This window comes from Dysidea avara, chromosome 13 (assembly GCF_963678975.1).
Source record: "Dysidea avara chromosome 13, odDysAvar1.4, whole genome shotgun sequence".
Classification (NCBI taxonomy): domain Eukaryota; kingdom Metazoa; phylum Porifera; class Demospongiae; order Dictyoceratida; family Dysideidae; genus Dysidea; species Dysidea avara.
The window spans coordinates 2,190,441-2,217,773 of record NC_089284.1 but is presented as its reverse complement, the minus strand read 5'-3'; the positions used below and the strand labels follow the sequence as shown (position 1 = coordinate 2,217,773).

The window sequence follows — 27,333 nt, the reverse complement described above, 5'->3', positions numbered from 1 at the left end:
TATTGCACCATGGGCATTCAATTTAATGAAGCTAACTGACTGACCTTATACATATGCTATAGGAGCACGTAAGGCCCAACTACTCAGTATTACCATAGCCCAGGAGTGCTGCAAAGGGCTCTGGAAATTCGGTGCTAATTATGATAGGGATTTTCAACCAAATAAATTTTACATTCCTTAAATTCTTTGGTATAGCAAATATTGTGCCATCTTTTAGAATCATTTTAGTGCAGACCCCACCTCAATTGATGGCTCCTATCAAGAGATACAGTTAAAAGAAATTGCATATAGAACAGTGATTTTTGAGTACAACATTTTCAGGGCTTTCCTGTATGTTTTATGGCACCAAGCATAATAGCAGAAGTGTCATATATTTGAATATGAATCTCCTAATGACATGAAATTTTCACCACACAACCACTTAATGTAGTATAAAGCATGAACTAGGTAAGAATGACCACTCCTTTGTAGAATGACCCAACGTAATATTTTTGATTAAGTCAATATTTTGCTAAGAATATACTGCATGTTCCATGCAATACTAATAATACACATGCAGATATACCATATATGTTCCAGAACACTGAATTAACTTTGGCATCACAGGTCACAGCTAACAATTACTTTATAACATAACATTCAATGTTGCATTGTTTTGGATACCACCTTACTTTATTTGCCACCTAAAAGTATATGGTAATTATTATATAATTATGATGACATTGCTACCAAGTGCAATAATAAACTGTCCCTGACCAAAAATATATACAGCCATTGCAGCCATAGGCAGATCTAAGAGACACTGTTAGGGGGCAAGAAGTTTTAGGAAACGACATGACAGTGTTTATTCCATGAGAGCAGAATAATGGAATAGTACACAAGTTATATTCATTTGCACAACTTTGTTTGGTATAGTTGGATGAATGAAGGGCATACACTTTCTAAGACTTTAGTTGGATATCTTCTGAAAAAAAATGAAATTTGACCTCCTGGGTTTGAGTTTGGGAACATTTTTGATAACAAGAAAGTGTATGCTTTGCAAAGTATATATATAAAAATTAATTATAGCTAGCCTATATCTGAATGCATGTTTGATGCTAAATCAAAACAAGGTAGTGTTACAAAATAATTATATTGATGACATTAGAAGTTTAGAACTGTGACTATTCCATTGGAGTAGTGACTGCGCCATGCTCTATTAGAGTATCTTGATCTTAGCACCTTATTTTCTTCACAGCTTACAGTTATAGCTGTAAAGTGCATTTATAACTGTTGTCTTCTATTTGCCCATTGGCTTTTTGTACTTCTGAATACAGTGTGCTGTGAATGCATGTTTCCTGTTTCTGGTGTCAATATGGTCATATAAGTCCGGCCAAGGGGGGGGCAAGAGAAGGGTTGTGGAGGAGGGAAAAGCCCCCCTTCAGATCTGCTAATGATTGCAGCTGCAACAAATAGACAGTAACAGTAGTAGGTACATCAGATACTATATCTCAACAGGCAGTTATGAAGCTTTAAAAAGTTTGTACTATGTGCTGAACACTGTTTTCTCAGAAGTTATCCATGACCTTGCATGTTATATAGCAATTCCGTCCAACGCAACATACTGTTCACTTTCAAACGATTTGGATTGGTGCTGATGGATGGCTTGAATTCCAAGGTGGTTGTAATCAATGTAATGCAGGATTTTGAACAGTCTTAGATGGTGGTATACCTTATACAAGGTGTATTTTCGTCATGAACCACCAGAAAACATCTAACAGATGGCAAATTTAAAAATCAGCATATCCACTTTGCCCATGGTCACTTCTTGCAGCCTCGCCGGCCATGAAAACTCAATTCAAGACTGAAGTCATGATGAAGGATCCCAGGCTGTGTGCTCCTCAGGCACTTGCTAGACTGCAAGCTGTCAGTGGATCAAGTTACCACCTGGTCTGGGATTGCTGGTTTAGTATCATGTTTCTGATTCCCTGCTGAGGCTTTCAATAGCCAACTTTTGACTATAAGTGGTGCTGTAAACTAGAATTATCCATACGATTATTTATTTATTTATTTATTTATTTATTTATTTATTTATTTTTGACTTTACAGCATACAGAATTACAATGATACATGGTTACGACGGATTGGTGACTACAGGTATGCTGAAGGTCCACTTGGCAACCTGTGCCAGTGACCTAAAATAATTACAATTGATTAGATTATTTTTGAATGGGCTATGGTACCCAACCGGGCTCGCGCTAATGCGCAAACACCGCGGGCACGAGACTAATGCTATGAAGGGATTTTATTGATTTCGCGTTTGACCAAAAAGACGTGAATGCTGGTGCTATGTGTTCACTGCTATTCGACTTCAAGTCATCGAGTCAGTTTTTGTATCCCGTGTTGTATGGTGAGTTGTACTATACTGTTGTGATAGGCGGTGGAAAGGGGAGAGTCTCCAGTGGCGGATCTAGGTAGGTGGGAACCTCCTTAGTTCGCTCAGATTTGATTAATTGATTATTAGTTTAAACTCCAGTGCTCAGACTAGCCGTTCTTCCGTACTGGAGTACACACATACACAAAACTATATAATACAACATACACATACATCGGTGACAGTTTACAAACACAGTGAAACACATCAGTACGTATAGAAGAAATATACAACCACATGCGTTACGACTGAGAACATTGGGCCAACTGAGTTGCTTGAGGAGGCCATTGCTGCTGTTGCAGAGCAGAAGACTTCACGTTGGTAACTTCAGCACCCCCAGATCATTGACTGTCACGTGAACTCTCCTTTAGTTGTTGCTGATGGAATTGCTTCTGAAACTCTGTGTGATGGGCAACCACATGATTTGGGGCACTCTAGTTATCGAGCTCACTACCCATTAGAATTGCCCCTTTATCATCCACCCACAGTTAGTAGTAGACCTTTAGCACTTTCCGGACCAGATCTATCTGTTTACGAACTGACTTCTGACTTTAATGCTACACACTATTCCAATGATTACCATCCATTCATCTCTTCATTTACTGGTCCACTAGTACCTACCAGTTCCCCCGTTACCCTGTATTCATCCTTCCCTACTATGCCCAGCGTCTTCCAACTTGACTATAATTAGTATAATTATTGTTTTAGCTCACATGTGTATGTTGTAATTTTCTTTTCTACCACATACAAACACTATTGTTTAAACTCTATGCAATTAGCTAGAGCCGGTCAGTCTTCCTTGCACTGAGGAGTTACAACATACAACTTCTCACAGGACCCTAGTGGGATAGCATTTATAATATAACAAACTATGCAGTACACACACACACACAAACTGGCCACATTATACAGAACCAAAAACTTAATTACAGAGTAGATGACAATTACAGCCCAAATAGCTAAAAATTACAAATCATTAATTCAGTGTTGTAGAATTGCTGGTAGTGGTAGTCCGATATATTATCTTAGCAAAGCACCTAGCAAAGCACCTAGCAAAGCACCTAGCAAAGCACCTAGCAATGTATACTGTACTTCAGTAGCAAGAATGAAATTGCATTTAATTATTCATTATAGCTATACTATGCCCTCAGCAACACTTCACTTTCCACCTCCCACTGCATTCAAACAATGAATAGAGCAGTCTAGTAACTACTCTAATAGAGCAATCAAAGCTAGTTACTTCACAGTTTAAAGAATTGTGATTGTTAACTAAAAGTAACCCAAATGTAATTTCTACAAATCCTATAAGGATCTGCAAACTTATACAACTTTAACTCGCTTGCAAACTATAAACAGTGTAGCTATGTGTTCCCTCAGGTAACACGTTTTCATATCATGCTGTGTGTTCCCACTGCATGTTAATTTTGCATGCAGGTATACCTACTATTCTTAAATAGTTTTAGTCCTGCTGTTCTTGGATTAAGGACTAGAACTATCCAGCTCTCAGCATCACTTCTATCCTGTCATTGCTTATTGTTATAATCCATTCTTGAACACTGAAAGGTTCATCCAAAAGTGGTTTCAGCCTGCAGATGTTTAGTGCTGGTGTGTGTCTGTGTCTGTGTGTAAAATCAGACACCTGGGGAACATATCCCTGCATGTGACACTGCATGGTAAATCTATGGTTGCATGTATTTGATTTTTTTAACAATAGGCCAACGTTGGCTGCCAACTGAGTGAAGAACAAATAGCTAAAGAAGCGTTCTCAATGGTTAACAAAGATGGAACTGGTGTGATCCCAACTAAAGACCTAGGCAGTCTACTGCATACTATTGGCATGAACCTGACTGACCGTGAACTGCAAGATTTATGCAGTGAATTGGCTCAACGGGATGCTGAGGGAAATGGTGTAATAAACTTTACACTGTTTCTATGCATAATGGGACGTGTATGAAGAAAGCATCAGAAAATACAGGGGAAATTATCGAGGCATTCAGAGTGCAGTGTTTGACAAAGATGGCAGTGGATATATTAGTTCTGCAGAAGTGCGACATGTAATGGTGATTTTGGGTGAACATGCTGAAGAGGAAATCGATGAGATGATACTTGAAGCAAAAAAACAATCAAATTAACTATGAGGAATTTGTAGTTATAGGATGAGCTCATATTAAACTGATATCTAATAGCCATTAATTGAAGATTCATGGCTGAGCTTGCCATAAAAGAATTGACAATGGTGGCTGGGGGGAAAGATTATAATAAATTACATAACTGTTTGCACTATTATAGTTTCTAGAAGATTATCCCATTGTTTGATTGTCGATGGGAAAATGGAACTGCTTGTTTTGTAAATATAATCTTAGACATATCATACCCATGCAGGACATTTCATACCCTCTGTCATGGGCTCATGGCAGGTGTTCTGAACACCTACTTACATGGTCGGACTTGCATGCAGATAATTGTATATTTTATTTGTTTACAAGACCTAGTTCAAGGTATTACGGATTGACTATAAATTACTTAACAATTGAACTACACTTAATTAAAGCACTAATAAATATTATAATTAATTGCAAGCAAGACACTGGTCAGTATTGTATGTTTCAGTGTCCCACACTACAGTGGAGCCGTAGGACCCCACTTATCTGGATTCTCGGTTAGCCGAACTACGGAAATGACTGCTCTATTAGAGTACTTCTATTACTGAGGGTACTGCATGAGTTGATAATAACTGAAATTTTTAAAATGTTCTAGTTATTTACAGTTTCAGAGACACGGACTTTTCAGACTTATGGACCACCCCTGGTGCCGGCCAAGGGGTTCGGATAACTGAGGTTCCACTGTACTTTCCTGGCTCAGTGACATGCGACTCCTACATGCATTTGAAGCCATAATATTACATACTGAAAACTACAACATACTACTACTTATTACCTAACTATATACTTATTACTACCTATACGTACTTAACTTAACCAATGTCAAAGTCAGGAAATTCGTCCTCAGCAGTAAGCGAATACTGGCGGAGTATCATTTTTGCATTGTATTTCCACAAAGTCACAGACAGTTGCTGGAGAAGTTGGCGCCTAGCAAACTTTCGTGGTAAACCGTTTCTAACAGTTGTATTTTGTTTAATTCAATAGAGGGAGCTGGAGTTCTTCCTGTCTGTCGTTATTATCCGCTTTATCCGGGCTTCCCCAATTGACCAAACACTCAGACAGGTAAAATCGAAGTGGTGCGAGACTCGTCACTCTATATAGCTAGTTGCGTAACAGACTAGTTAACACTCTCGCGTAGCCAAGCTGTAAATGCAGATTTTACGGTGGTATACGAGGCATACAGTGAGAGGCGTGGCAAGACACTGCATGGTGTATGTGTTTACTACAAGCAAACGTGACAGAAGTGATCCATGAAATATGGTGAGACACAAAACCAATGGTCATCACGAATGTTCTTTTTGTGGTCGTATTCTGTAGGCTGCTGCTCAGAAAGGCAAGAAGAAATCTGTCCAGAAAGCTGAGCAGAAAGAATTAACTATGGCAGACGCGATAGCTGACGGCTTTAGCGATTTAAGTCAAGAACAGATTGCTCATTTCAAAGAAACATTCTCCCTGTATGACAAAGACGAAGTTGGTATGATATCCACTAAACACCTAGGCATAGTCATGCGTACTCTAGGCCTAAACCCCACAGAGGCAGAACTGCGAGCTTTTGAAGGTGAAGTGGAGCACGACGCTGATGGAAACGGATTAATAGACTTTAAACTGTTTCTAGTCATGATGTCCCGCAAAATAAAAGAATCCAGCGCAAATGTACAAGAAGATATCGTGGACGCATTTAGGGTATTTGACAAGGATGCCAATGGTTTTATCAGTGCTGCAGAATTGCGGCACGTGATGATGAACTTGGGTGATCAGAAGCTTACAGAAGAGGAAGTGGAGGAGATGATAAGAGAAGCCGACGTGGATGGCGACGGGCAAATTAATTTTGAGGATTTTGTAGCCAGGATGTGCTCATGAAATGATATTTTCAATGGTCATCACTCGTGCAGTGAAGAACATGATAGTTTAGCTATCACTACCACAAGCCTCCTGCATGCATGATTTTTGTCACATTTAAAAACATTGTAGTCTTGCTATAAGCTGATATATACATTAAGTCATAGATGTGGCATTACTGAAGTCAATGTAGATTAGAGAGCTTGCTATATAGTTAATTAGTTATTGTATAAGACATGACTTGTGCAAGTATAGACATCTATCCATGTCTAGCAAATTGAGGTTCATTACAGTAACAAGACTGGTAGCTGGGTTTAATAGTATAATATCTGGCTGGGCCTGTGGGCACATAAAATCTGCCTACTTTTTCAAACTTTCATGTCTCAACTTTTTATACCATCATGCTATGGCCATGCAGCCTATATATTAAATATTTAATTGGCTTTATGATAAAGGTTACAAAGTATAAATATTCTATTCCAGTGCTGAGATATGACTCTTTGATTGATGGGATGTAGTTTGTACCCACATGCCCTGTATTAATTTCAGCTCCCAAGAATGGCATTTACTGTAAATGACTAAAGTTTGGTGGAACTAAAGGTTGAAGGGAATTCGCCATCTAGTAACTTTATATAGTTCAATATTAGCTGTACTTATCCAACCAAACTGCCAAATCAAGTCGTGCCAAACTTCTTCCTTTATGGCATAAGCATTTACAGGAACACATGAATTATATGCTAATTGTGATGGCAGTGGGGTATCTTATGAACTCCTGCATGGTATTAACACGTTAGTGCATATAATAGTGCCAGACTATACTGTTTAAATCACATCACATTGAATGTGACTATACTTCATGTATGTGTAGCCATTTGACTCCAGGAAGTTATGTTGTGTACACTATGAGATTGTTACAAATCACATAGAAGGTATGTAAATTTGCAAGGTATATACTCCCATACATATATACAATAATCAACTTCTAATTATTAATATACATTGACTGAAACATTCCTTAGTGTCATGGCACTAAGTCTTGTTGAATGGTGGTATGTCTATTTAATGAACCAGACCGGAAGTTATTTGGCAACATCTCGTATAATTTCCTGCAAGGACTTCTGTAACATCTTTTTATGTATTAATTACAAGATTACATAGCTATGTAGCATCCATGCATGGCTGCTTAACTGTTAGCGTGTGATTTTAATGATGTAGCTAGTCAGTTATAAACTTGGGGGAGGTCACAAATAACGTGAACAAGGAATGAAGCCAGAGGACATAGGTATGGCTGCTATGTGACAATGTCTACATCTAGATAAGAGACCTTGACTCAAAATAGCTACTCAGCTAGTGCAGAGTGGCAACAACCAAAAGACCTAATCAAAGTGCAGATGTAGTCTTATGTACAATACTTAAAAATTACCTACAACACAAGTAACGAATATAGCTAGCTACTTACTACTGTGGATTTTCTGTTCATTTGAACATTGTGTATTGCGTACTGAGTATTGTAAATAGCATTGTAATCCATGCAATCTATGCAATACCCGCTTCAAGTATGCAGTACACAATTTTCAAATGGACAGAAAATCTGCAGTACTAGAAAATATGGTTGATTCAGTATTAACCTTAAACATTTGTGGTCAAACAACTTCTGTTCTAGTCATGTTAATTAAATAGACACACCCCTGTTGAAAACACTGCTGATTCTCCAACATGCAATAATAATGTTACACAGGATGTCACGTTCTGTTGGTAGGAGGGGTGTACACTGTGACTGAAGCAATATGGTGGTTCCTCATGATCTGTACAGGGTAAAACAATAGTGTATTATATCAAACTTAATAACAAAGCTTGTGTGTGCGTGTGTGTCTGTGTGTCTGTGTGCATGAGTGGTGTTACAGTACTGAATATTGCACAAGTTTATAGCTACATAACCTATAAGCTACTAGATGAATAAAAAATTGGAAATTTTAAAATGGGAATAGGGATCGCTAAAAAAAGCCATGAAACAAGAAAGGATAGCTGGGGTGGTAATGTAAACCACAAATCCCTATTTTTACTCTGTCATAAATCTTTAGTTACATGCTCTGTCATTTTGAAGTGAGTCAAAATAGGGATTTGTGGTTTACATTAACACCGACAGAGAGTCAAAATAGGGATTTGTGGTTTACATTACCACCCCAGTGATCCCTTCTTGTTTCGTGGCTTTTTTCAGCGATCTCTATTCCCATTTTAAAATTTCCAATTTTTTATTCATCTAGTTTGTGTACTTTTTATTAATCCAGTAATGGATTATGAAGAAGACAATTGTGAATAGTGTAATTTTGCATTCTGCATAGTAACACCATCAACATTTCAGTACACACATGAAACTGATCAAATTGCAGTGTGCATACAGACTGAGAGTCTCCTAATATGAGCTACAATTCACATTACTGGTGCCTTTAATAGCTGTCAAATTCAGTGCAAGGATTGTTGTTATACACTTGACTGCATTATTAGAGTATTTACATGACTGCTCTATTAGAGTATTTAATCTGGATAACCCGCCCACGTACAATAATCACGGAGCGGAAAAAACCACCCTGCAACAAAGTCATCAGCCCAGATTAAGCTTCCTGACCTATACTGAGTCTAATAAAGACATATTCTATTAGCCACAAGCAGCGCACACCAAAACTCATAACTTTTAGTGCGATCTTGTATGGCTTCTTGAGCGTAATGGCATTTTGGTAAGAAGAAACGGCCTGGTTTGGGCTGTTTCCATCCGAAAACAAAATCAAAAATAGGTCATGGACATGAAGGACTCAGGTAAGCATGGCTATATAGTTTTTAGCACAAAAAAGTGGATAACTTTTGCTGTACATGAGTGAAACAAAATAATATTATGAATAATTATACAACCAAGTAGTAAGAATAATACGAAATGCGGTTAAAATTATGTCATTAATAATGAATGAATAAATAAATAAATAAATAATGTTTGAGAAAACTACAAGGCCTAGAGACATGAACTAAATAATAGTTAGACACCAAGACCAAGGGAACTAAGCGATTTAGTAATCCTGATGGCCCGAGGCTGTAGCGTCCCGAGCGCAGTGAGGGCGCTACTAAGGGCCAGAGGGGTTACTAAATCGCTTAGTTCCCGTTGGTCGCGGTGTCTAACTTATTTAGACTATAGTTTAAAGTACGTACCTTTATAGCCAGAGCATGAGTGTGGGGTGAAAGAGCAATGCAGAACAGCAGAACAGTTTCTTCCTGAAGTCCTTACAGCGCCCACAAAACCAATTATTCGACCGGTAACCAAAGTAACGGCTAGAACTATAGTAGATATGCCGCTTAGTCTACTATTTCTCCAGAATTATTCGCAGAACACGGAGAAGAATTGTATTACAGTATAATCAAGTACTATAGTATATCTTTCGTGTTATAATTATTTTTCACGTACAAAATTGCCTGAGGGCGGGTTACTAAATGAACATGTGTAGAGCAGTTTCAAAACCATGGTAACCAAAAATTACGCAATGGACCACACCCAAATCGCCATGTTTTTGTACCAGATTGGTTGATGTTGCAAGTTGAATTCCTCGTTAAATCCATGCCAAGACTTATTAATTCATGAGTAAAATAGATGCCAGTGATAGAATAAAATGTGCAGGTGAGTTATTAGGCATTAAAAGATACATACTGCCTCCCAACAGGGCAGTTTCGAAGGAAAGAGAAATGCGTAAAAATGGATTTGGCCAAATTACGACCTATTCACCGTCCAAAGGTAGTTAAAACTAGGGGAAACTTACAGTATAGGTCTTTACCCAGCACCACAGCAGCGTACAGCCACATCCAGCTATCCCAGGATTAGCCAGAGCTCCTGAAAGGCACGAGACCGGTAATGGCGTACTACCAAACTGTGATAAAACGCCAGCAAAAGAAGACTCTTAGTGGTGAATTTTGCTAGAGTTAAGTTTTATTGTCGAAATCAACCATCAGTTAAACTTTAGCGGTCTTATTTTGCTGTCTGATTTTTCACACGAAGTGAATCCCACGAGGGGTCCGCCACGATTCGGAATCACGTCGAAGACCTCAGGAATCACTGGAATCAATCAAGGAATCATGGAATTATGGGAATCTGAAGCGGAATCAACTTTGTAATTAGAAATATTTTGAAATAAATGTTATGAAAATTATATCGTAAATTACTGTTTAACACAGTATAACACACTCATAAGTTAAAGACGCTAACTCTCACTTGTTTTGCACCTGGTTTTACACTTTGTGTATACGCCTACGTGTATTACAGTGAGTGTTCCTGTGCGTTTCTAGTGAGGTTTAAGTATTCGCGAGTGAGTGCGAGCCGTCGCAGAAGCAGCTAACTACAGCCACTATATACTAGCTAATTTATTCTCCGTCAGCTGGCTGTTGGATCGAGGTTTCCCGGATTCCAGAACATCCTGTAATCTAACAATTTTCAATAACAGCTCCTACAAGTTCTCAGTGGGGCCCTGATCCTGTGTTCCCAACGAGACTTATACTAACCCTTAGCTAACTAGCTTGTTAATGAGTTGCAATACATTCTTACTATGATTATTACAGAACTCATATGGGTGAGTATATTACAATATAGATGTAAAATCATGAGGCTACAAATATAAGCTATAAAAATAAATTACAATGTAATATGTTTCAGAAGTTCCTTAAAAGTATCTATATTGTCACAATTTATATCACAAGGTAGAGTGTTCCACAATCAAATAGAAGCAGGAAAGAAACTGTATTTATAAGAATCAATAGCTGTGTCTGGCTGTATAAATTTAAGTTCACTACTTCTGGTATACCTTGATCTATGAGCTATATAATCAGGAAGTGATACATCCGCAATGCTATGAACAATTTTATGGAACATCTGAAGCCTTAAATGTTTGAAATGAGTTTCAATGGTGCTCGAGTTAAGACGTGATAACATGTTTGATACACTGCTGGTTTGATATTAATCATTCATTACAAAGCAAGCTGCACATCTTTGCACAGACTCAAGTTTGTTTTTTGACCGTCTGCTATAAGGATCCCATGCTGCAGCTGCATATTCCATTGTGGGCTTGACGTAAGTAAGAAACAGGTCGATTCTTTGATTTTACAGGAGCAGTTTGCAAAATTTCTCCTCACAAAACTTAATACAGAGTTTCCTTTTTGCACACATTGTCCACATGTTGGTTAAAAGATAATTTTGAATCAATTGAGACTCCCAGGTACTTGGCACACTGAACCACAGTAAGTTGTTCTCCATGAAGGTGGTAACTGGAGTATATAGGGTTTCGTTTAAGAGTTATAGATACCACACATTTGTCAACATTGAAAGACATTTTCCACTTTTTATCCCATAGCTCCAATATCTGTAAATCATCTTGCAGATCTTTAACATCTGTTAAACTATCAATTCTCCTATATAGAATGCAGTCATCAGCGTATAAGCGACAAATAGAACTTAATTCGTTATTGATATCGATTTGATTGATTGATTGATTTGATTTTTAAATTAGCCTCAAGTCAGTCGGCAATGCCGTTCTTCCCTGACTGAGGAGGAAACACAAAAATAGCATACATATACACATATAAATTACAACTGCACACACACAAAGACTGAACAAAAAATTACAACACACACATAGCACATACAAAACAATTAAGCAAACAATTTACAAACATAAAAATCATCAACAAATTTTACACAATTAAGAAAATAAATCGTCCTGAAAAGTTGGAGATGTTAACATGTCGTTAGGAACTGCATTCCACCAGTGGGCAGCTTGAGATCTAAAATGCTTTTGAGTAAAAGAAACTCTACATCTTGGTGGCTGTGCAAATAGCTGTGTAGTACGAGTAGCATATTGATATCATTTATGTACGTAAAAAATAGCAGAGGCCCTAGTACAGAACCTTGTGGGACACCACTCAAAACATCACAGGGGGTGGAAGTGCAACCACCACACACAACACTCTGTGTACGTCCAGTCAGGAAAGATGTGGTCCAGTTTAAGGTCTTTCATCAGGGTTAGCTAGTGTTGTGACGGTGTCCACTGACACTTTTGCCAGAAGCAGAAATATAGAGCTGCCTGCCCAGTAATGATAAAATAAATAAATAAAAATAGGCTATTGCCAGCGAATTTCGCAGCGGCCCGAGTCCATGCCGGGTGGAACTTAACATGACTTCAATACTCACCAGTAGGTTCAGCAGAGGTAGCTAAAGTGATACACTGTGATAGTCACCATTCTGGCTTGCCTATAGTACAGAATCCATTCTAGGGAATCGTGGAATCAACTTGGAATTACAGAATCAGTCTTGGAATCAGCCGGAATTATTAGAATCATATGGAATTATAGGAATCCCTTTTGGAATTAGACGGAATAAAGGAATCGCGAGGAATCGCTGGCAGAATTAGAGGAATCAGAGGATTCAACGTTCGGAATCTAGGAATCAACTGGAATTACGCGGTGATTCCGAATCACGTCGATCATAATCCTGAGTGGCGGACCCCTCGGAATCCCAGCACATGAGCGATTCTGGCTAACTCGGGGATAGCTCGATGTAGCTGTACGATGCTGTGGTGCTGGATAAAGACCTATACTGCAGGTTTCCCCTAGTTTTAACCACCTTTGGGCGGTGAATAGGTCGAAATTTGGCCAAATCCATCTTTACGCATTTCTCCTTCCTACGAAACTACCCTGTTGGGAGGCAGTACAGATCTTTTAATGCGTAATAACTCACCTACATGTTTTATTCTATCACTGGCATCTCTTTTACTTACGTATTAATAAGTCTTGGCATGAATTTAGCGAGGAATTCAACTTGCAACATGAAACAGTCTGGTACAAAAACATGGCGATTTGGGTGTGTCCATTGCGTAATTTTTGATTACCATGGTTTTGAAACTGCTCTGTAGGTGACTAAATGAGCATGTCAGGTGACTAAGTGATTTAGTAACCCTCTAAATGAGCTATATCATAGTCTAAGCGGGGATAGATTCGCCTGTGAATGAAGGCACAACCATATAATAAGTACGCCTGTTAGTGCTGATGATTTTACCGTACGTGTAATTCTATATAACGCCCGGCACCACGCCCTTGTTTAATTACAGATTGCTCGAACGAGAAGATTAGTAAACGTTCGCGGAGAGGCCAGGCGCCACTTTACTGGTAAGCAACAACATTACAAGTATGTTTAAATGTTTGTAACTGTGTATTTTGTGTGCAGGATATGCGCTCCAGGCGTCATGCAGTGAAGGACCAGCTGATGACCAGTTGGGATACCAGCTGATGCGCTCATAAACAACCAGCTGGAACAGCAAGGTAATGAGTAATGTAATACTTGTACCGGTAGTTGTATTATAGGTCTACATCTTCATCCTTCATCTGGCTTGCTAGCGGCTGGAATTATTTTCATTATACCGGCACCTTCATCTGGCTTGCTGGCGGCTGGAATTATTTTCCACTCGGCTTAACTACTAGTCTACTAGGAGTCTGTAATAGCTAAACAAGAAGCCGATGCAGTGCTGCATATACAACAATGTGTAACTATCTCCTGTATGTTGTGCATGGCTGTATGCATAATATTATAGACTGTGATCACTGTGCCAATGCCACACCGCTGATATACAGGTACATCACCAGTGGCCTCTAGTTACAACAGAGTCTGTTGTGCCATATTGGCTTGATTGGGATCAATTGCTAATTGTGCCTTCACCATATCCCTTATTCTGCATAGCCTCATTTCACTGCTGAGTCATCTTCAGAGACACGTCACACCTACAATATATAGTTACTTTCAATAGAGGATATGCACTGCCGAATACATTCTAATGAACACGTGATTTTTTCATACGTCATGACGGTGAACGGAATGCGAATCGATTCATTACATGGACGGTAGATCAGTTACGAGCAATTCTTACTAAGTGACATATCCTTCTGCCTAAGAAGTAGTACATCCGGCGAGAAGCTGGCCAGTGGCTTTAGTAGCGAGTTCCAGTTCGAACATTCATTCACTGCCCATACTTTTATATGAGTTTTTCGTGACCTTGTGGTAATCGTTCACGACAACAGAAAGCCTGCTTGTAGCTTAAAAGGCGAGTTATACTTCGAGCCGCATTCACTACCCAGTACTTTTATATGGAATTTTCGTAAATCTTCGATAGTCGTTCACCATCAACTTTTTTTGGAAGCGCCGCGCCGCTGATCATTTTTCGTTCGAATAATATAGCATGCATATCCTCTATATAGCTAACTTAACTTGGTTTTTTGTGTAGGTTGTGTTTTAGTATTGTGGTTTTCTGATGACAGTTAAACTCCCTTGCCTGTGTACGTATGCATATGTATCATTTCCACAGGTACACGCACACTGCTCTGAGTGTTTCCTATGGCACTGTTTATACTTGCCCAATGGGTAGGTTGCAATGTTGGTGTATGTACTTGGTTGTATGTGACGCGGTCCTAGTAATAAGAATAATAATAATAATAATATGAACAAAACGACAAATTTCAGTTTTGTCCCAAATACACATACCGTTTCCTCTTCACTTGATACTTACTAGAGGACCAATACTCATTGAAAATAACCACCAGAGGGTGGTTTTGAGTTGGAGGATGCTTTCCAAGGTGGTTTTTAGGTGTGCGTTCTATTAGAGTTTTTGCAAAATAAAACATGGGCGATCCCTATTATGAACCCACTATCGTGGTTCATGATAAACAAGCCCATGCATGCAGTCTCATTCACCGGATGTTCTATTAGAGTGTTAGGTTCTCATAAGCAGTTTGCTAGTGGCACATTGCACATTTGTGTCTTCTGATAATTACACACAAAACTCACTTGTACTTAAATTAAAAAACAAACAAAAAAAACGAACTAGGGACCCAAGCGATAAAAGGTAGCGAAACAAGAGATGAATGATGGTATTATAGCATAGCTTGAGGCGTAATGTATTTTGCAGACTGGACTCACGGACTGAGCTGGAAACATCTTTTAAACAATAAACTAGGCATTATCCGTCTCTTGCAACACTGGGACACCACTATCGATCTACAACTGCTGGTACTGCTCTTCCTTACAATTTCACAGAAACATTTCTAGTTTGCTTAAGAAAAAACTTTTGGTATATTGATAAACATACAATGAGTGCACTATTTTGGTACCTTTTATCCTTTTTTACCATGGCCATCAGTCAAGGTTCTCCACTGATAATGTTAATAGACTATGTAGGGCTTCCATCTACGGGTGTACATTGCATCAAACTATTCAAATACACGTGGTTAGTTTAGCATTGCACCAAACTATTTGAACACACGTGGCTCAGTGGTTTTCGAAGTTGAAAGTTGATACTGTATAGTAAAAAAGTTTGGCAAAAACCCACTATTGCAAAATTTATGAATAAAAACTTTGGCGAATGGCACTTCACCTGAATTTTTTCATGATAGAATGTAGCTACCACGTACTGTATACACGCAAGTGCGAGTAATTAAACAACTCGCCAATTAAGGTGTGAACTTTTTTTTGCAAGCTCATGAGTGAACTTTTTTTTGCAAGCTCATGACTACTAAATATCCTGGAACCAGTATTATAGAGTTAATCACAGCACTATATATTAACTAGCATACTGTAACACATGTGCACCACTATATAGCATACTGTAACACATGTGCACCACTATATAAATTGCTAAACTGTAGTTATCTATGGTTGGATTCACGTAACTATAAAACATAGTGTTGGTCACAGCAAAGAAATGTGTTTAGCTTGGTGTTTAGAAACACAAGCAACTTTGCCAGTTGTATGATAGCTTACCACTCGATCGAATGCAACATCATTTCGTGCAAGTGATGTGGCAGCCGTTTCCATTGCGAGTTGTCATCCCTTACTGTGAGGGATAAAGACTTGCGATCAAAATGGCTGCCAAGCCAACTAGTATAAGAAAAAATTAGGAATTATAAATTAGGGTAGGGACAGTGTAAATACTAGTACTAAGTACTGAAACAACAAACTACGCTACAACTCTATCATACTTTATCACTGCTAGTACACATGCATCGTAACAAGTATAAGTGCACAGTAGGGATATTCACTTCTTACTGTTTTATTTGGACATTATGTACTACTCCGACCCAGCTTGTTTCAGTGCTTTTTATTGCAGTACTAAGGGTTGTAGCAAGAGTTAATAAGAGAGGAGAGTGTCTAACGCTGTATAGTCCTGTAATAGATGATTGTGAAGAAGTTAAACGGCTTCTTTTCCGTGTAACGTATAGACTTCTAGTATTTGTTCATTTCATTACCGCAATTAGTTTAGCCGCACCGTGATGAATCCTCGAGAATATTTGAAGACTGAACCAAAGACTGAGCTGGTACGTACAGAGAATAGTGCTCCTTCAATTGAAGAATGCTCAGAGGTAGGGTAACATGGCGAAGCAGTGAAAATTCGAAACGATACTCCGCCTAGCTTCAGTTCAGTGTTATTGGTTTCTCAGATGCGCTCCCCCAGAGTTATGATTGAGGTTAACAGCCACGCTTCTTTACACAACAGAGCAATGCTCTTCGTGGTGAACTTGAACATTGAACGCACACCCTTGTGTCTGGGATAGTCTTTGTGGTTGAATGCAAAAATATACTAGCCAGTCTGTACGTTACGTGGAAAGGAAGCTGTTTAACTTCTGCACAATCATCTATTACAGGACTATACAGCGTTAGACACTCTCCTCTCTTATTATTAACTCTTGGTTGTAGTGATGAGCCAGTTTATTTGGATAGCCCCATCACCTCCCTCAGTGGTGCCACCTATAGCTACCTGCTAAGAATAATTACTGGCTTATCTCTACAACCCTAACACTAGTGTTAAAGCAACAAAGGAGAACATCTACGCTACGACAATGGCCTCTATCACGCTTTATCACTGCTAGTACACGTGTATCGTAAGTGTATTCTAATTACTTAGTACACATGCTAGTTTCATGACTTATAAGGAAGAGCAGTACCAGCAGTTGTAGCTTGATAGTGGTGTCTCCAGTGTTGCAAGAGATGGTTTAAAAGCTGTTAGTCTGTGAGTCCAGTCAGCGAGTCCAGCCCATGAAATATATTAAGCTATAGCTTGATGGGAAAATCCCTACATTGGTATGTTATTACAATGATTTCGTTCAATGCCAAATTATGGATTTTCCAACTGAGCTACGCTGTAATACCATCATTCATCTTTTGTTTCACTACTTTTTAATCGCTTGGTTCCCTACTTCGTTTTAAAACATGTTTTTAAAATATGGTAACACCAAACAAACTAGTCCTTTAAATGTTTTTTAATTTACTATTTTTTTTTTTTTTTTTAATTTTCTATATACTATACACATGTGACTATTCTATTAGGGTGACTGCTGTATTAGAGTACCTACTACCAAGGGTGTGTGTCACTATTTCATATTTTCACTGTGCTAGCATTATGAATGTAGCTAGACCAATAATAACAGGGTGTGTCATTGTGATTGACTAAATAGATTGCTTAGAGGTATGGTCTCGGTGCTTGATCGTTATTAATCAACCAAGATCGCTTTAATAGGTGTAGTCTTGACCCTATTGTGAAGTTACAGGTGTTAAAGGCATGATCTTGAACCTACCGGTATCGTTAAGTTACAGGTATCTACCAAGCATAAGTGCTTAAATAAGTTTGTGGTGTATTAAGTGAAAGTGTTGATAGGGAAAATTAATGTCTCAATATGGTTTCATGGATGAAAACCAGCCTGATTAGGCCACATAAACTTAATTATTAGTTTCTCATCCTCCTGTATTCAAAATGTCAGTGCGGGAGGGTGGATTTTTATTTTATTTTACTAACTAAATAGCTGAATTAGCTAGCTAAAATGACTCAGAATGCATGCTCTAGCAAGATGCCAACTTTTAAACGTGCTGGATGGCTGCACTCAGCCACCAGTGGTACAAAAAATCCTTGATGAGGTGAGAAAAATGGCGATGTGGGCGGGGATGAGAAACTAATAATTAAATTTATGTGGCCTTAAAGATAAGAGGAAAGACAAGGCACAGAGGGCACACACTTGTCGGAACCCCAAAATGCATATGCCACTGGTAAGTTATTGTGGCATAAAATGATGGCCATGTGCTGCTTCATTTGGCCTCCAGCCTTGTAACTGTGGTCAGGCAGGTAGGGCAGGCAGGTAGGGCAGGCAGGTAGGGCAGGCAGGTAGGGCAGGCAGGTAGGGCAGGCAGGTAGGGCAGGCAGGTAGGGCAGGCAGGTAGGGCAGGCAGGTAGGGCAGGCAGGTAGGGCAGGCAGGTAGGGCAGGCAGGTAGGGCAGGCAGGTAGGGCAGGCAGGTAGGGCAGGCAGGTAGGGCAGGCAGGTAGGGCAGGCAGGTAGGGCAGGCAGGTAGGGCAGGCAGGTAGGGCAGGCAGGTAGGGCAGGCAGGTAGGGCAGGCAGGCACAAAAATTTTTTTTAAAATTTTGTAGCAATCTATTGGAAGCATTTATGGTCGTACTGAAGATACTTTTGGGCTTGGTTATACCTAACCAATACTGCTAAGGTGTCAGGATGGTCTTGTGAAGCTGTTCTTTTTTTTTTGGCCAGAAAAACCCGAATCTCCATGATCCCTAATATACAGCACTACCATACTGTATGATTTCTCATTTATTCCTTTAAGGGAATATTCTCCTTTTTGTAAGTGACTGCTCTAATAACGTAAAGCACCTTTCCAAGTTTTAAAAGGATAGCTTAAAGGTACAGTACAGTACTACAGTTCTAAGTAGCTTAAAACCAGCTAAAAAAACAAAAAAAAAAACTGTATAATATAAGCTGCTAATTTAAATGGTGAACAAATCAGTGTTGAGTCTTCAAAATGAACAATGCAAATATCATACAGTACAGTAGTACTGTATAGTGGAGATACCCCCGGTTCCCCCCTAAAGTGGCAGGAACTACTAAAAATGCAGCGCCTAAAAACCATCATAGAAGTACCATATGCAACAAAAACCACCTTGACAGAATAGCTCCATCCAACATCAAATACAGCACTAAAAACAAGAAAACACTTACAGGTGGTCGGATATAGAGTACCTGTATTTTGGTCTGCTTGCTTCACTGCCTAACCACAGTCATGTTAGAGACCAAACTAAGCAGCACCATTTCACACCATAACAAACTCATGGGTGGGATGTGCCTTTAGTGGTTCCAATGAGTACAGATGTATCTGCTTTCTGTGTTTCACCATTTCCTTTCATCTTCAATTAAATGGTTGTCTTCTTCTTCATGCCAGGAAACCATACCAAGGCATTAATTTTTCATATAGACACTTTCCTTGAAGGAGTGTATTTAGATGCAATGAAACTATTTGAGGTGCTTAACAGACTGTAGTATACCTGTAGTATCAGGTAGCAGATAAACTGGACTTGTAAAATGATTACAATGGGCGATGCCCCCTTAAATGATCAGAACATGGCATGACACCTCTAATATTCAGGGCTGATGCCACGATCCTCGACAATCTAACTCCGTAGACAAGGTATTGTACCACACCCCCTACTGCATAGCTAAGTAGCGGGACCGAGATACTTTAATACAGCAGTCACAGCCACATGTGTTTTTTAGCTATGTTCTAACAAAAAAGTTAGTAAACTAGCGCAAGAAATAATTTACAGCAATAAAAAAGATTTACAGCAATAAAAAGAAGTGAAACAAGGCAGCTATGAAGGAAATCCCTACTTGGCATTGAAAAGATGGTGAAAACATGTCAAATTAGGGATTTTCCCACATTGATAGAATGCCAAGCAGGGATTTTCCCTCATACATCATCTCTTGTTTCACTACTTTTTATCACTGGAACCCTAAATTAATGATTTTTTGTTGCACTTTAATGTTTACTTTATAGTAAACATTAATGAGTTGTGGTTGAGAAAGAATCAGTTAGTTCCAACAAAAATTTGGAATTTTCAACTAGAGTAGGGACCATAGCACATTGATAAAAAAGTATTGAAACAAGCTGGAGTAGCGCACAATATTAAATCACAGTAAAACAATAAGTGTTATATCCCTACTGTGCTCATAATGGAAATGCACAGTAGTGATATAACACTTCTTATTGTTTTACTGTGATTTAATAGTTCAGCTTGTTTCAGTACTTTTTATTGATGTGCTATGGTAGTTGAAAATACTAAATTTTTTGTGTACTTGTTTGTTAACTTTCTTTGTAAAACAACATTATTATGACTGGTGAACCCAAGCATATTGCATCAAAAGAAAGAAATGGCACCGCATGCCCCAGCCATCAAATATTGTCTGAAAAGTGAAGTACGTATCCATTACGCTTCGTTGTCAGCTATGTTCAACCCATTACACAACAATTCAGGGCTCAACCCAGAATATAAACCTAGAGGGGGCGAAGTAAGTTGCTTCGGATTCTAGGGAAGTCTGGGGGCATGCTCCCCCAGGAAATTTTGAAAATTTAGGTGCAAATATACTCAATTTTGGTGAAATTTTACTGTGATGCCATTGAATATTGATCATTGGATTATACAACTTTGGGATCAATTAAACCTTTCCATTTCTCAAGGCTTTAGGTATAAACCTAGGGGGGGCAATAGCTAACCCAGAGGGGGCCTGTCCCCCCCCCTGAACATTACGAATCAAGAACTGTTCTAAAAGCACCTCTACAATCAAAGTAGCCACTATGAAAAATTCAGACGATTTCCATTATGAAAAGAAACCATCACGTGCTACTACCAAATCGACACCTTTTGATGGGACACAAAGGAGGACACTGGTAAGGTCATGAAGAATGCACTGTATGTACTGCGGTATGCCAAAAGGCACGTGTCCGGCTGAAGCGACGTTGAATAGTGAAAAAATCAAGTCCGTAGCCTTAGCCGTTATCAAGTTATGCTTATCTGAAGGCATCAGTTACTCTGTCAGTCACTAGAAAATTCTGTTTAATATATATATATTTCCATGGCAACTTGTTGAAAGCGTTTCAGGTCAATCTGAAGGCTTGTTTGGGCTTAATACCACTACTGCCTCATCGTTATTAGGTAATAGTGAGGCTGGTTTTTGGGTGATGTTTTTTCAGGGGCCACACCCAAACCTTTGTGGTCCCTACTCTATAGTACTATTGTATTGTATGATAAAAAATAACAAGTTTCAGATGATAGATTGTACCCAACCAGTATTGCTCATTATGTCAAAAGAAGGTTGGATCTGGCTTAATATTTTGGCAGGGATTATCCTTTATGATCTTTACTATTAAGTACTACTGTACTTACTGTACTTAATGATAGAACATATAATTTACTAACTTCAAATATCAAATTTTGGTAGCCATAACAAGAAGTAGATCCGAATGGATTTTGTGAATTATCAGTTGGTCCTCTACAAGTGGAAGGGGGAGGGATTCAGTATGGTGGGTGTGGCTGCACTATGCACACCTTACCTATGTAATATTACCGGCTGATCACTAGGTGAGGTCAGGGAATTGCCCACTTCTGTCCACTACAATGAACAAAAAGAAAGGAAAAAATAATCTACAGTACAAACATAAAATTAATGGCAGCTGTACACTGTCATTAAGCAATGTTGAAACCTGAAACTTAGCAACACCCTACCTTAGTACCAGCTGTGATATCTATTTGATCTTGGCTGCTACCTGTGAGGTCTACAAGAAATTAAACCAGTTCAGTTACTATACATAAATCTATACCCTGTATTATGGTATAGTACTAACAATCCAATACAAAATATCCCCTGGCAGACTTACTCTCTCTTTCCATAAATTGTGATATTGAGATCCTGAAGTTGCACCTGTGGTATCTATGGAAGAAGGAAAGAGATATTATCAACACTAAGAACTCCCCCAACAGCACTACACCAATTACCTTTATCATTGCACAATTTACATTAAAAGCTTAGAAAGGAAGTCAATGCGGCAAACCAAGAGAATGGTCACTACACTTATTCTAGGGTACAAAAGAGTGTCTATATAGAAATTGGCACAATTTGTTTCACCTATTCCACTCATTACAGTGATACAAAAGAAGTGGTGCATGCGCCATGCCAACCTTACATGTATGCTCTACATAAAAAATGTTCATTAGAATGACATACATGTCAAAGTTGTAGTCTCCAGGAATATTAGTATGTAGGACGAACTTCTTTGCTGTGTGTGATGTAGCATCAAATAGAACATCCTATGTGTGGTGAACAATTGGACCATTGTACATAAGCATTACACTACCCATAAAATCACACATTTATTCTTATACAACATACACAGTATATACACACACATACATTGCATAAGTCAAGATAGTTCAGCTTTGCCGTCAAAAGTTCTAAGTTCTCCAAATTCAAACACATTATTTAGTACAACTATGTGCTTGTACTACTACCGCAAATGGGAACTTGGTATACCCATGTGTTATTTTGTATGCAGCAGTACATTATCCTGTAAAGCTACTAATCAATCCCTAGTTCAAAGTTCCAACTGGGGTGCTAAGGGGGTCCACAGTAGTTGGATTTTTTCATATTTACACCACATACGCACGCACGCACGCACGCACGCACGCACGCACACACACACACACACACACACACACACACATACTATTCCTAGAGTAAAATAATTGAAAAAATAATCAGAACGACATGAGTGTGGTGGCTTGTCTGGATTTGTTGAATGGATCTTCATCTTTAAATGAAAACAAAGAAAATACATAAACAACATGACACATGTGCTTACCTTATCTTCTGACTTGAAAAACACCTTACTGGGAGCTCCCAGTTTGGATAGGACATCCTTCAAAACAAGTTGGGTGTGGCTGTATGCATGTACTGTAAATGGGAGTGGCTCACTTGCACTGAATCATTGAGACATATGTGTACTGTAGAGCTGCACGGTCTCTTTTGGTTGGGACCTGAGTTGTGCGCATCTGAAATACAAGACGATATAGTTTATTTTAGACACTCCTATGTTTTGTTCTACAGACATTATATAGAACTACAATGATACTTACTATTACCTGTATCTCTATTGCATGACCTTTATATGCACCAGACAATACGTGACGACTGTTCAATTAGAGCTGTCAATATTAGTGATGCACCAATAAGAGATTTCGCCAATTATCCGATTAGTCAATATTAAAATTCATATAATAGCCGATACCAATAACTGATCTGATGTTTATGTTTACCAAAATTTCACATGTATTTTGTAAAATTGCCCTGAAAATAGGCTGATAAACCAATTTTCAATTATTTACCAATCAATTGGTGCATCACTAGTCAATATATGAGGTTATTTTATCACATAAACAATTACTCACAAATGCATGCACTGTTAGAATGATCAGTACTCAGAACATATCTCTAAGTGTAGGGCTACTGTAAAACAAATATTCTAAATGTCAACAAAATGAATAGTTGTAAAAAGAACAAATATTCTTAATGTATATATTTGATTCACATACAATTATGTTTTTGTAGGAAAAGAAACTATTTCATTTCTGCTGATCTGTTGGTACAACTACCATAAGCCCCATTTTTTATAAATATTTCATACAGTTTTAAAGTCTATTATTTATTTATGAAATGAAAATAAAGTCTATTGCTTTATCATTGTAAAGTATGTCTATAGAATATCGAATCTGCTCCTGCAGCATCAAATATTTGATTTAGAACGAATAACAAACTATTTGAATGGTTTGTTTTAGCCCTATCTAAATGTATGCCTGTTAGTACGTATGTAATAGTTATACCATGGCTGCAAGGGATTTTGCTGATATATACACCGAAAGCCTGAGGGCCACAAGCCCGAGGGCTGCAGGTGTATATGTCAGCAAAATCCCAAGCAGCCATGGTATAAGTGATATATACCACTTGGGACGCACTCACCTAATAGGTGAAAGAACTAATGAGAACTCATCCCATTTGTTTTATACAGTAGCATCTGAAGATTGATCGTGGTTTTAATAGCGTGGGCTAATAGTCATCAAAACATTGTCCATATGTTAAAACGTCATTAATACGTTACTATGCTTCAACACACAATGTTAGAAAACTTGTGATTGTAGGATGGAGTTTATATTGTTATCATTTTTGTACTAAGTTAAGCCAATTAACTTCGCTATAGGGACAGTAAGTAAGTTATTGTATTAAGTTAAGTACTTAGGACTGTAAGTTACTAACCTATTTCAACATAGCAGTAGTAGCTTTGCTGTTCCGTGGTCTGTTCAAAGGCTGATATGTGGTAGGTAGAAATACGCATCCACAATCGCCCAAACAATTATTTTGTACCTTCATTATCCATTAGTAATAACCAACTAGTCTATCTTAGCAAATGTACTAAGCTTAGCAACCACTACAAAAATGAGTCCCACAATACAAAGCTCTATGTCGCCCAATATAACAAGTCAAAGTGCATCGATTCTTTGAACTGGCTGGGTATCAAAGTCATTGGCAAACCGCTTTCCCATGATATTGCCGGGAAATATGCAAGTTAAACACCGAGCAGCTTCTTTAAACTCTCACGCTAAAGTGGTACATGAATTAATGTAGTGCATATATTCATCTGTAGACTATCACACAACCCCATTTTTATGTGACCACTAGGATATTTCATATTCACAAACTACTACACAAACGAAACATTCATCTTCAATTCAATGTCTTTGTTCAGCACATTAACCTAGCATCAAATACTAATTCATTCATTATCTCCTCTTATGCATTTTCGTATGCACAGATGGCACGCAGTACTACCACATGTTAACTACATGCTCATTCAACCACTGTAACAAAAGATAGTACAAATTTGATGGCTTTGTATTGGTAATTATTGCCCAAAATTTATATAGTCCACAGTAAACAACACACCCTCAAACTAAAATATGCCCATAGTATGTCTGTACTAACCATCAACAAGAAGATTGATCTGCAGACTGACAAAGTAGCCATTTTGTTCTTCCACATCTACCCTGTCTGAGTAGCAGTTGTCAAGGAAACAATCCAGTGGAAAATGTGGTGCCCTGTGTAAGAATGTATTGGGAGTCAACCCCACAAAGTAACTGCAAACTAACTCAGCTTTTTGGAAATCATTTCCATGATAGATGGCCAAGTTTGACAACATTCCTGACTGACTACAGCTGAGGCTATAACCTTGAGCATTACTGCCACTATTGTACCTCTGTAGAGGAGTGTGAGTTACACACAGGTACACACGCAAACACACTAACTCACTTTCGAATTTAGATTTGCCTCAAGTAATGTAAAAGAAAACAAAATTCCTCTGAAGTTTAGTAAATATACTGTGTTATCCTTATCATACTCTGGATTTAAAGATTCAGAAACATTATAAATGCATACATATACTAATGACCAGCTAAGGTAAACCCCAATACATTGCTGCTTTCAAGGCATTACATGTTGAGGAGCTTAAAAATGGCACAATAAAAGATGCTTGATCAAACAACTTGTGAAGTGTTAGCGCTAAGTGTGAACTGACAAATCATCAAGGTGCAGTCAATTCCATTAAGATGTAGTGTTTACCCCGACTGAAAGAGCAGGACACTTTGAGTGAAGGAATGAAAATATGTAACAAAGGTATCCAAACTCATTATGAACAGATTTATACAATGGTACAACATATGCACAATTTTTGTAGCATGTGCTTTTACTTAATGTTTTCCAATTAGAATATTGGCTAATGTGTAAGGACCCTGAAATTAGGTTAGGTAATCCAAAGGCTGCAGCACATGTTGCTGTCAGACCTTCAGTGCTGGTCACTGTAAAGTGTTAATAATAAAAATAAAAACTCCAATCACTGTTACTAAACAGCAACCAAGTGCATAATCAGCAAACCACACCCTTAGCTTACCTCCTGGGTGAGTGTCACCAAAAGAGCGATAAATCTGATCTATGGTTGCACGTACATCTGGTGAACTGAATGGTTTAGTGCTAACAAAGGAGGGAGTATATCAACATCAGAAGCTTGCCAGTTCTTACCAGTATTTCAAGATAACTTTCTCAATATCATACACCTCTATAATCTGTGGTAAAACAAAGTGTCTTCTAAGACAGTTCCAGTAACGAATTTTCAAGCACACACACACAATCATAATTATATTTTTACAAAATTACTTGACTACACATAAATTTTGGTCTTTGGAGAGCAGTGAATATTGTGAATTAGTTTAGCTCCACTCAAATTATGCAATGAAACTGGACTCCAATATCATCACATTATCAGTATCCATTACACAAACACTTAGCTAAAAATGAGCCACCTTTAGTCTCTGAACAACTGGATCGAAGCAAAGTCGCACACCATCTTGACTGAGATTGATAGTTAGATCAAACTTTTCATCCAGAGGGCGCTGTTCATTATAAATAACTTGGACATCCCTGATGTTGGCGCATTCCATCTTCAGAATTTGTATAGCTTGTGCCAGAGGCATTCCTAGAGGGTAGGAATATACATGAGAGGAGTCTGAGTAGTTTACTATCTTGCCTAGGATGAACTCCCATCGTCCACTACTCACGGAACATTCTGGTTTAACCTCCAACTCTAACATTACATCGGCCAGCGACTGTATCTCAATATTTTCATGCACACCACTGAAGTTGCTATGGCGATTTTAAAGTTCCTCTGTGTTGCGAGAGACGCGTTCTAAACGCGTTTCTCGTATTACATGGATTGTGCAATTTATAAATAAATAAATGTTAATATCTGTAGAATTGTTACATATCTGATTACTAACAATTACAAAGAGCACGGCTAAATGTTAAGTCATTCTTCTTCATCACTAGGTGTTTCATAATTGTGTTTAATGTGCATCCATAGTTTCTATAAAAACAAATGCAATGTAGTGCGCATTATTAAGAGTACACAACCTTACCC

General features: G+C 38.4%; 2 protein-coding genes across 4 annotated transcripts; one reads left to right on the top strand and one right to left on the bottom strand.

Annotated features, from left to right (window-relative positions):
- Positions 1-5,656: 5,656 nt before the first annotated feature.
- LOC136242363 (calmodulin-like) lies at positions 5,657-6,562 on the top strand. 2 transcript variants are annotated; one of them, XM_066033769.1, is made up of 3 exons: positions 5,657-5,835; positions 5,893-6,049; positions 6,110-6,562. In XM_066033769.1, exons 1-3 carry the CDS (start codon positions 5,833-5,835, stop codon positions 6,433-6,435), a joined length of 486 nt encoding a protein of 161 aa, XP_065889841.1. In that variant the 5' UTR covers positions 5,657-5,832; the 3' UTR covers positions 6,436-6,562. The 2 variants fall into 2 exon arrangements, with proteins under 2 accessions (XP_065889841.1, XP_065889840.1); XM_066033768.1 differs by having other exon boundaries at positions 5,672-5,835; positions 5,893-6,562.
- Positions 6,563-8,066: 1,504 nt separating this feature from the next.
- On the bottom strand, positions 8,067-27,208 carry LOC136242361 (phagosome assembly factor 1-like). Of its 2 annotated transcripts, none has more exons than XM_066033765.1 (16): positions 26,944-27,208; positions 26,720-26,892; positions 26,439-26,482; positions 26,311-26,390; positions 25,674-25,762; positions 25,514-25,620; positions 25,350-25,462; positions 23,289-23,365; positions 23,176-23,232; positions 23,041-23,124; positions 22,542-22,624; positions 22,195-22,247; positions 22,043-22,092; positions 21,871-21,929; positions 21,737-21,809; positions 8,067-8,219 (listed from the first exon to the last, which is right to left on the bottom strand). In XM_066033765.1, the coding sequence occupies exons 1-16, from the start codon at positions 27,005-27,007 to the stop codon at positions 8,157-8,159; spliced, it is 1,269 nt and encodes a 422-aa protein (XP_065889837.1). In that variant the 5' UTR covers positions 27,008-27,208; the 3' UTR covers positions 8,067-8,156. The 2 variants fall into 2 exon arrangements, with proteins under 2 accessions (XP_065889837.1, XP_065889838.1); XM_066033766.1 differs by having other exon boundaries at positions 26,975-27,044.
- Positions 27,209-27,333: the final 125 nt, after the last annotated feature.

Coding starts and splice junctions, on each gene's coding strand:
- LOC136242361 (XM_066033765.1), bottom strand. CDS start 27,007: ATGTTAGAGTTGGAGGTTAAACCAGAATGTTCCGTGAGTAGTGGACGA. Junction 23,125..23,175: donor TTTTCAAGTCAGAAGATAAG/GTAAGCACATGT, acceptor TTTCATTTAAAG/ATGAAGATCCATTCAACAAA. Junction 22,248..22,541: donor GGAGACTACAACTTTGACAT/GTATGTCATTCT, acceptor CTTCTTCCATAG/ATACCACAGGTGCAACTTCA.